Below are 10,982 nucleotides of genomic sequence, written 5' to 3'. Positions count from 1 at the left end.
GCTCTCGCTAGTTGTAAGTTTATCAGATTGCATCCAGAGGCATTTATGTCTGTGTCCGTTGGTAACGCCTCTGGATATCGGAAATGAACAGGGAGGTCCCAGACTAATGCGCATTTCGGTATTAGTCTGGCTACGGCAGTGTGACCCTTTTGTCATTTCTGGCTTTGAATATGATAAGAAAAATATATTCATAACTTAGCATTCTGTCTTAGATACACAAACAGACAAAGTAAAAATAAACAGCTAAAAGTGTGTTTGGGACTTGCTGACACTGATATACTTCACACACTGATCATGTAGACATTAGTTTTATAGTTAACACAAGTGCGGACACTGAGTTCATGTTTAAACATGAGTCTTCTGCTCACAATATTGGCAGCCTCGTGCCTAAGGTGGAAAGAAGTTCTTCCTGTGTTGGCTCAGCCGTTGTGTGACGCAATGCAGAGATACAACACTGCAGCTATCTGCAGTCCCACTGTATATGACACGGGGGCCTGTACTATGAAGTTATCGTTATCTGGCTTAACCAAACCTAACATTGGCCATAAAGGCCTGTACTATGAAGCAGAATTTGACATTGAAGCAGAGGTTGAAAACCTAACACTATCTTTTTATTAGAAGAATGATTCTCTCACTGATCAATATTTCCCATGATTATGAATGAACAATTCAGTCTGATCCACATCATCGTACATTAACTTCCCTCATCTGCTTCCGCACCAGAAACAGTCATGTCATAATAGTTTAAACATCGTCAGACAAAAGGGCAAACATATTCAGTCAATAGTAAACTCTATATATTTCTGTGCTATTTCACAGTATATTTTGACTTGACATTTTTTTTTAAATATTCGGAGTTGTTCTTTCCTATTTTAGTTGTTTGATCATATTATTTTCATTTCATTTTGTAGAGTGTCACTTTGACATGTCGCTTAAGCCAAATTTAACCTGCTGGTATCAGCATTTCTTCTCGTATCATAATTAATCAAATTATTAATAGTTCTTCTGACAATGTCGCTTGTAATTAACGCCTTTACCTGTTCCACATGAAACATAGCCTGGGTGTGTTGAACTCACTTCGTGGTACGGGCCCTCTGAAGTCACCACGATAATCACGAATCCCGCTTCGTGGTACAGGGGCCTGTGGATGAGCGGTCACACAAGGTCACACGAGGCCCCGTCAGACTGCAGTGCCATGCTTCAGAAGTGTGTGTGCACAGAAATCTCGTGCAGCTCACTCAAAGTTCATAGTCTGCGATTGGAACTGCCAGGGTACACACACACACACACACACACACACACACACACACAGTTTTATGCACACACTGGATTCATTAACCAGCTGGAATTAGGCCGCTGGGCTTTCTGTTCTTGGGCACCACGTGAGGAGTGTTGAGAATCAGAAATGTTGTGCACCCTGATCCTCGAACATGCCCGGTGACCACTTCTCATCCACGAGGACTGTAATGATGTTCCCCCCCTCTTTGTCCGGCCTCTCCTCCCCTGTGCTGTCCAGACACCGACACCGGTCATGTACCGTCATGCTTCCCGCAGAGAACACGTGCTGCCGCGGAGCGACCACGCCCTCGCCCCGCCCCGCCCCGCCCACCTCACATGTTGGCGCGCACATCCACTGTCTCCTGCCACATGTCCCGTGGGAACACGGCAGCACGGCGGGAGTCCGAGGAGCGCCCTGCACGGGGACTCTGGACCCGTAGTGGTAGTGTGGTCGTGGGCTTGGAGGATCGCTCTCCATCCGTCGAGAACGCTCGGGGGAGGAGATGGAGGAGGAGCCCGCGGGGAGGGCTGGATGCAGCGTGTGACCAGATTTGTTTTATTTATTTTGTCTAAAACAATGAATTGATTGGAAAAGAATTAGATACAAAATAGAAAAGAGAAAGAAGTAAAAAAGAAAATATAAAAGACAAAGAAGAAAACGAATATATATATATATATATATATATATATATATATATATATATATATATATATATATATATATATATATATATGCACACAGGCACATGTATGCATAACCGTGCACACACATGCATATACACACAGGCAAATGCACACACATGGATTAAAGCAAAAAAGTCAATAGAAATAAATTAATTAATTAATAAAAATAGAACAGAATAAGCCAACATAACTGGGCATAGATAAATGGTGTGTATGTGTGTGTGTGTGTGTAGGTGTGTGTGTGTGTAGGTGTGTGTGTCTGGAGGTGGCTGGCAGTTAAACGTTAACTAAACAGAAGTTACATGCGATGGTTAGTGTTCTTGGCATACAGTAAATGTTTTATTGACACTGGCTTGTAGTCTTAGTTATTATTGTTGTTTATTTATTTTATTTACAAGGAAATAGAAAAACTCGAATTCCCCACACCACTGTCGTAAACAGTGCACAGATCAAGTTTTCACACTGACATGAGTCCGTGGTAGTCTACCTTACCTGTACTGCTACAGACATTACTGTACGAGATTATCACTTTGAATATGACTATAAGAAAATCACTTTTATATTTGGTACAAGATGTTTATTACTTCCAGCACATTGGCCGTTGTAGAGTTCACCTGTGATGCTTCCACTAGCTGCACAAAACAAAAAGCTAAATAAATCCCATGAAGCTAATTACTGAATTAATAAGATAAGATATTCCTTTATTTGTCCCACAATGGAAAAATGTGTGTTACAGCAGCAAAGTGGATAGCAAAATTTGAACTTTTCAGTGTTACAGTGAATTATTACTATGGTTGTGTCCGGGAGTGTGTGCGTGTGTGTGTGTGTGGTAGGGCTGCAACTAACGATTATTTTCATAATCGATAAATGTGTTGATTATTCTCCTGATAAATCGATTCGTTGTTTGGTCCATAAGATGTAAAAAAAATGGTGAAAAATGTCAATCGTGTTTCCCAAACTCCCATATGCTGTTTTGTATTGCCCACACACCAAAGATATTTTGTTTACTGTGGCAGAGGAGCAAAGAAACCAGAAAATATTAAAAGGCTTAAGAAGCTGAAATCAGAGAATTTTGACATTTCTTTCATAAAAACTACTTGAACCGATTAATCGATTATTAAAAATAGTTGGCGATTAATTTAGTAATCGATTACTCAGCGATTAATCGATTAACTGTTGCAGCTCTAGTGTGTGTTCTGCTGAGAGTAGTGCTGCTTTTAGAGCAGAGCAGCAGGAGGGAAGGACCGAGGCGCATCCCGGGACAGGTATGGCCCTTAGAGCCGAACAGAAACAAGTGAATTCTAGACGCACTCTGCCCTTGTGTAGACAAACTGTCGGGATGTTTTGAACACAAGAGACGCAGCTCTCGCAGCCAGCCTGCCCCTGAACGCAACCCTCACGTGGCCTGCCCGACGTCAGCGTCCGAGCACGTGCCTCGGCACGGGATTGGGCAGACAGCCTGCGTTACGTCACGCCGAGCTGTTCAGGCGCCGACGTGCTCATTAAAATGTAATCGCAGGGGGCGTGGCCATGTAAATGACCGTCATGGACGCTTTTTTTGTGCGCACGACCAGACCGGCCGTGGTTCCAGGAGCAGGACGCTCGGGCGGACAGCCGCCCCATCATGTGTCCCTGCTGCAGCTTCTAACCTCCGAGGTGTGTGTGTGTCTGTGTGTGAGTGTGTGTGTGTGTGTGTGTGTGAGTGGGGGGGTGGTCGCGCACCCCTCCGTGAGGAGATGCTGGGTTTCCCCGCTGCCAAAAGTCAACGGTTTCCCCCCGGACCCGCCGTGCAACACTGACAGGTAAGTGCTTGGATTTAAAGTGATGATGTTGTCAAGCACGACCCTGTCTGTTCTGTGACATGCTCAGCTCCTCTGCCCTCGTCCCAGTGTGTACAGTGTGTACAGTGTGTGGATGATATACAGCAGGCCTATTCCTTTTTGCGTTACATAACAGCGCTGGGGAGGGACTGTACAGACCATCTGCGGCTGCCTCCTCCTCCACGTGTGCATGTTGTGGTGTTGACACCGGAGGCTGAGGCAAAACACAGGACACACACATCCACTCACTCCCAGAGAACAACGTTGTACTTCTCATTTGAATGATGACTTTTTGTATTCATATTGTCCTCGTACCGCGACTGCTACTCGGTGGATATTATAGTTAAAGTGTTCGCTGTGAAATATCACTACAGTATTGTGGTCCTCGTGTTCATATTTCTTTGTTTATGGATTTCTTCAGATTGGAAAGTCTGTTTTTTTGATCCAATCTAAAACCGACTGTCGCTAAAATGTGACCTCGACTGACTCACTCATCCAGTTTTTCAAGTGCAAGTCGTTCAGGTTGGTAGAGGGTGACCCCCCCAACCAAAAGGTCGATGGCTGGTCCCCGGCTGCTCCATGACCCTGGGCCAGACGCATGACTCTAAATATTCCCTGACAGGCGGCTGTGCCAGCAATGTCAGAATGATGTGTGATAGAAAAATGCGCTGCGTATAGAAGCGCCGTATGAATGTGTGTGAATGGGTGAATGGGACTTGTACTGTAAAGTTCTTTGGGTGGTCGAGAACATTTGAAAAGCGCAATATAAATACAATCCAGTTTACCATGTGGGGACAGGTCCAGGCAGTGATGGAGATGACAGTTCCCCTGGAGGATGAATTAGGCGAATCAGATGAGCGGAGGTTCCGTGGTGGAGTTGATTGTGGAGAGGCATGAGGGAACGGAGTGTGGTGGCTATGTCGTGGCTCTCAGTATTGATATTGTGTCAATGTAAGACAAAACACTGAGAAGTGTAAAAATACTCGCGGTTCATATTTGAACGTCAGCTGAGTAGGTAATCCTTCATGTGGCCCAGGACACATTTGTCTTCACACTCCCAGACACAATGTGGTCTGAGTGATCGGTCTGAAACGTGTCCTCCGTGCATCTTTGGTGGGTTCACAACCCCCTTGTGATCATCTTCTAACCACGTCTCTGGCGATTCTATTGGCTACCTAAACCTTAACTTGTCTTTGATTAGAGTTGCTGTAATTTCTTTTAGTCTTGCTCCTATTTTCCCTGTGTTACCTCCCCTTTGTGTGTCTAGGAACACAGTAACACAAAACTACCGGAATACCTGACAGATTCAGAGATTTATTGTCAATTTATTTCAACACAAACTAAACAAAGGTTCTCAAAATGTGTGAGATGGAGGAGTAACCTGTGTCAAATAAAGGAAATGAAAACATACAAAACTAGGCCTAAATTAACACTAAGTATCAAAAGAAAAAAACAAAAGACATGACTCACGGTTTCTACAAGAAATCGTCACCATAACAATACAGGAGGTGGAATCAAATACAACAAATGTTTTAAGTTTTTAGAATATGTAAAGGGTACCTGACCTACCTATAGTCCAACCTCCCTCCACATACCTTTTATTCCCAACAGTTTTTGTCTGTTGAGTTATCATGAGTTTTAAAAGATAATTAAAGGACCAGACCGAGTTTGCAACCCTGATCTCCTCCGGCAGCTCGTTGCAAAGTCTAGGTGCCCTGACTGCAAACGCAAGATCACCTTTCAGTATGAACCTGGACCTTGGAACAACCAGGAATGATGCACCTGAGGATCTCAGGGTGCGGGAAGGGACATAAGGCAATAGGAGGTCCGATAAATAACTTGGGGCGAGGCCTCTCAGGGCTTTCTAAGTAGTCAATAAAATCTTAAAATCAATTCTAAAAGCAACAGGTAGCCAGTGTAAGGAAGCAAGGATTGGTGTAATGTGGTCATATTTCCTGGCCCGAGTCAAAATCCTGGCAGCAGAGTTTTGGTTGAGCTGAAGGCAGGAGAGGGTTTTTTTTTGCTGATGCCAGAGAGCAAAGAGTTGCAGTAATCGAAACGACCGGTTATGAATGAATAATGGCAAAGGCCTGTGATGTACGCAAATCACATTCACCCATTCACACAGCGCTGCTATTTACCACGCTTTCTTTACCACACCAACAGAAGAGCTGCCAGAGGCAATTTAGGGTTCAGTGACTTGTCCACGGACACATTAGCAAGGCAGGGATCGAACAACCGACCTTCCGGTTAGTGGACAACCGTCTCTACCTCATGAGCCACAGCCGCGGCGCACCAACGTGTTCCTCAAAAATGCAACATTCGATTGTTTGCTTCTTCTTTTTTTTTTTTTATAAAGCCCCTGAATGCCAAAAGGACAAGGGCATTGTGGGGAGCGCCCCGCCCGTAGCACCTCAAAAAATGCCAAGGATAGGAGTAACAGTGCCACTCTGCGGGCGTCCAAGAGTGGTAACCCCGTGGAGCGACCTGGGATGGGTGACATGAGAAACCGCATGCTGCGCTGTGACTCAGAGAAGGACTCCGGGTACTCAGGTGAGCAAAGTTCCATGTGATGTATGGACACAGACACCACAGATACCACAGACCTCTACAGATTTTATTCAGTTAATGCATTCGATGACGTCAGTACAGGAGAACATACAACGTTTTCGTGTTCAGTTTATTTGGTTCCAGCAGTCTTACACGAATCCTGCTTTCCCACTGAGTTTTTCCTCTTCCAAGCGTAATGGTGCCTTCACACCGGACGCGACGCAAAGTTTTAGCGCGACAAGATTACATACCAGGTCAATGCAAAGACGCGACTACATGTGAATTTCGCGGTACTGACGCGGGTGACGTGAATGGTGCGAGTAGCGCGACGCATGCAAATTTGCGTCCGGTGTGAACGCACCATAAGAACAGAGGCTATTGTATGCTGTACAGATTGTAAAGCCCCCTGATGCCTTTACTTGATTTACACATTTTAAAAGATTAACAAATCAAAATGAGGATTAAATAAGTGAAATATAATTTGCACACTTTCTTGAATGTTCTTGAATATCTGTATACAGCAAACTACATTCACATTTCTGTGCACTAACTCCTAATGGATGTCTCAAGCTAGTGTGAGAACAACATTTCATTTGATGATCTTGATTTGTGTGTTCACCAGTCACTGTGAAGTCTGCTGAAGAACCAAACCCACTCAGAAAGAGTAATACATTTCGCACTGCTTTTCCCTAGAAGTGTACAGAAATTCACATGTAGATATGTACATTCTTAAATCATATCATCGGCACATGAAGGGACCTCTGACCTGACACTAGCCATGATGTTAAGGAGCCCTCTTTTGGTAAAGATCTGTGTTTCTGTGTGTGTTTGTCTCATCTAAAAGCCTTTTATAAAATAAAAGGAAAACAATGACAGACAAACAGAAAATCTCATATCTACTGACTTGTGGAAAATGCGTGGTTTCTCCTACATGTTGTATGTCTTTCCTCTGTCCCCTCGCTCCCTCCTGTTTCTCCCCCTCCCTCAGAGACTGGCTCAGACTCTGTGCACACTGATGTCGACGACCAGCGCAGCAGCGTGAGCGAACCTCACAGGCAAAACAGCAAAAGCTCCAACAACAGTGTGAACGCTGCAGGAGGCAACATGCCTCCTTATAAGGAGCTCACTCCCATTTACGTCATCAAAAACCTGGTAGTCAAGCCGGTGAGATATTCAGTCACACACACAACAACTTTATCAAGTTATAAACTACATTCAGCCAGTAACTGATTATTAGACTATTATATTATATCAATAGTTTTCTTTATAAATTGTCAAATCAACATTGGGTACATTTTTTTGTTTTTGATTTTTTTCCGACGCACACACAGAAACGACAGCTCACGGGCCGTGAGGAAATATTCTCTGATTTTTATAAAACGTGTATTGGTTTAAAATCGCTTACTGCCCCTTATAAGGGATTTTCAGTGATTTGGAAGTGGGGTTGTATGAGTTCCTTATGCATAGTTAATGTGACCTTATGGAGATGGTGATCAGCGATGTCATTTAATGGAGTTTGGATGGGGAAATGGAAGTAGCGTAAGTCACAGTCCCACTTTTCTGTCTCTACAGCTGTTTTCTATATTAGTTCAGGTCTTTTCGATTTACTTGAGATATTTTTGTGTCCTGCTGTTTATCTCTATGCTTGTGACTTTAACCTCTTCCGTATCTTGTGCTCTCTCCTTTACTTTGGTCTTTAATTGCTGCTCACATAAAACCCCGCTCACAACCTCCTGGTGGTACAGTCTAGACCAGATCAGCTTCTGCATGGGCCCTTGACATGGGAAGGAGGATGGCACAGCCTCACCGGTACCAAAGCACCCAACCAGTTTGTACTGATCCAAGAGCCAGCAATCCCTGATTCCTCCACTGCTACCCCAACTCCCTCATCCTGTCAAGTTGCACCACAAGCTCAAGTTAAAACAGGACGCAGCCAAAGCCACCAGAACCACGGCAGCAAGAACTCATACCTACCCATCCTGAATTCTTACCCTCGCATTGCCCCCCACCCCAGGAAGGAGAGTCATGAGGACAAGGGTACAACATGGGCGGAGGGGGTTAAGGAGGGTGGTGCTGAAGGCCACAGCCAGAGCAAGAGAGTGTGCACAGAGGTTGAAAAGTGGGAGGCTGAATCCACCACCCATTCCTATTCCCAGTATAAAGCCAGAGGACACAACTCCTATCCCATCTTATCTCACTGTCCACTGCCCAGCCACACCTCCTCCACCACCCACCACAGGTCCCACGGTTGTCAGCAGAGCTCAGGTTCTGATAGCGTGAGCTCACCCTCCGTCTCCATCACTCAGACACCCTCACCGCCCTCTTCCTCCGACTCCCCCTCGTCCTCCTCTCCTCCCTCTTCATCTCCTTCTTCCTCCACGGCTCACAGCCCACATCGCCTGCCGCCAGACGGCTCGTCCACACGCCAGAGGCGTTTCCTCAACACAGCCGAGATCTTGAACCAGTCGGGCCTGCTGGCCATCACGCTTCGTACCAAGGAGCTGCTGAAGCAGAACGTCGCCACAGAGAGAGAAATCGCTCAACTCCGTCAGCACACCCATCTCCTTTGTCAGGTGGCCCAGCTAGGCCAAAGCGGTTGCAGGGATGGCTTGGACAGCCTCGAAATACTCCTGCAGGACATGACCAAGTCAGCATCCTACCCCAACTTAGACTTGAATCCATTTAAAGCACTCAGTAGCAGCCATCAATGGAGCAAAGCCAGAACTGAGGAAGCCCAAGAGAACGATTACAACATAAGAACCACCAAGACACACAGCAACCAACTGCAGGTGGTATCTTTACACGAGCTAGATGATGGAACATCACCTCCTTCGCCACTGTTCGCCCCCTCACCAGAAACAGAAGAGACACAGCATGCTGACGATCCCCTGGATCTCATGTCCATCTCTGTGTCTTTCCCCAGGTCTGTCCCTGTACAGGGACACAGACAAACGGGCTTGGACAAGAACTTCCGTGATCTCACGATGTTGTCTGAGAGTTCAACGCACAACGACTATCTCCTTTAGCTTCCTGGAGAAACATGGATCTGTACTGACTGGCAGGGATATGTCAACCTAGAAATACAGGAGAGCATGGGTTTTGTTTGAATTATTTAACCTGTCTGTGTGAATGGGTAGAAAAATTATTTTATTATTGTGATTTACACACATGGTTTAAAGTTGACTCATATATTTTCCTACATTTTAGTCAGGGATTTGCTCGTACCAGGTGCCCATTTTCCACACATACGCATGTGTAAGCCTCTCATTCAGGTGGTCACATCCTCACCCGGAGATGGATGTCCTTTATACGACAAGAAGCAGTGAGACTCAAACATGTTTACAGAGAAACAGAGAACATGGGTCATGTACTGTACAGTAGAGATGGATAAGCAAGGCTCAAAACTTTAAAAAAAGCTTTCCGGAGTTATCCAAGTATTTTATGTTTGCATTGGCTATAATATTTTTTATATATATATAATGGGAAATGAACCAAAATGCTGACTGAAGTGGAGGGCATCTGCTGTCAGGAAATACTTAAGCTAACATTACAAGTAAAATGTTAAAAACCTGCACCATAAGTTATTTGTGTGCTGGAGTACATTACATTTCTATAACACTACTCAACATTTTAACATTATATATATGACAGAAAAACAGGGAGGAGCATATTAATTGAGTGCAAAAAGACAAACTTCCTAAATTCATCCCTTTAAATACATCATGCTGTCCTTACACAACAGTTTCATGTTCAGTCCTCAGGACACACATCTCATATCAGCGCAAGTTTAGTGCAACATGTGTTTACAAGCATTCATTTTAATTTTAATATCGTGACCCTGGTGAACAGCCTCGTAACATAACTGCTAATTTCTTCATCACTATTGCCCCAAGGGGGCCAATTAATTACTGTCAATATGTTGCAATGAGTGTCTGTTACAGTACTGAGATCTATGCTATGGGCTGCATCCAAATTACTACTTATTATTTTACAACGCATCACTGCTGCTATGTTTACTCCTGCCGTTCTGCACCACTCCACACTCGTTTTTAAGGGTCTAAAATGGAGAAGTTTGGAAATGCCTCATCCAAAATGTTTTCTATCACTGTGTTACTGTAGTGTACCATAATTTAAACTATACATTTTCTTTTATAACCGCTGATATGCATTTCTGGACATGAAATTATTTTTTTTCCTAAACTCATTCTTTATGATGTATGACACAGGTTTTGTATACTGTGTGAGATTCACACCAATCAGAGCCAAAGCAAATATTAAAACTAAAGCATGTGTTGCTATTCAGGTTGGGTAAAATATGATTGATTTTTGGCTGGGAACTCAAATCTGATGTGATTTGTTTTAATGGCTGTTGCATTCACATTGTAGATCGCTCATTCAGTTGAACATTTGGCCTCCTCATGTGGCTTTTCGGGATTTGGCTCTATTGTAGCGCCTGTACCAACATGTCACACCTGAACTACGATTCAGTCTTAGCACATGTCCACAGATCATGATATGGAACAGGCATGCAAACTGATTATATACATGTACAGTATACTTGCCCATGATCACTTGGGACATCCCAAGGATGCTGACATTGCACAGTGTCATTGTATTCCATGGATTACTATATAAACATATTCAATTTCT

The 10,982-nt window shown here is 44.2% G+C and overlaps 1 protein-coding gene across 1 annotated transcript; it reads left to right on the top strand.

The window, feature by feature from the left end:
- The first annotated feature begins 3,483 nt into the window (after positions 1 to 3,483).
- LOC118300152 (CLOCK-interacting pacemaker-like) lies at positions 3,484 to 10,982 on the top strand. Its single transcript, XM_047337089.1, has 4 exons — positions 3,484 to 3,764; positions 6,142 to 6,335; positions 7,321 to 7,496; positions 8,078 to 10,982. The coding sequence occupies exons 2-4, from the start codon at positions 6,149 to 6,151 to the stop codon at positions 9,356 to 9,358; spliced, it is 1,644 nt and encodes a 547-aa protein (XP_047193045.1). The 5' UTR covers positions 3,484 to 3,764; positions 6,142 to 6,148; the 3' UTR covers positions 9,359 to 10,982.

The sequence above is a fragment of the Scophthalmus maximus genome, chromosome 2, assembly GCF_022379125.1.
Source record: "Scophthalmus maximus strain ysfricsl-2021 chromosome 2, ASM2237912v1, whole genome shotgun sequence".
NCBI lineage: Eukaryota > Metazoa > Chordata > Actinopteri > Pleuronectiformes > Scophthalmidae > Scophthalmus > Scophthalmus maximus.
This window is presented reverse-complemented; position numbering and strand designations above follow the sequence as displayed.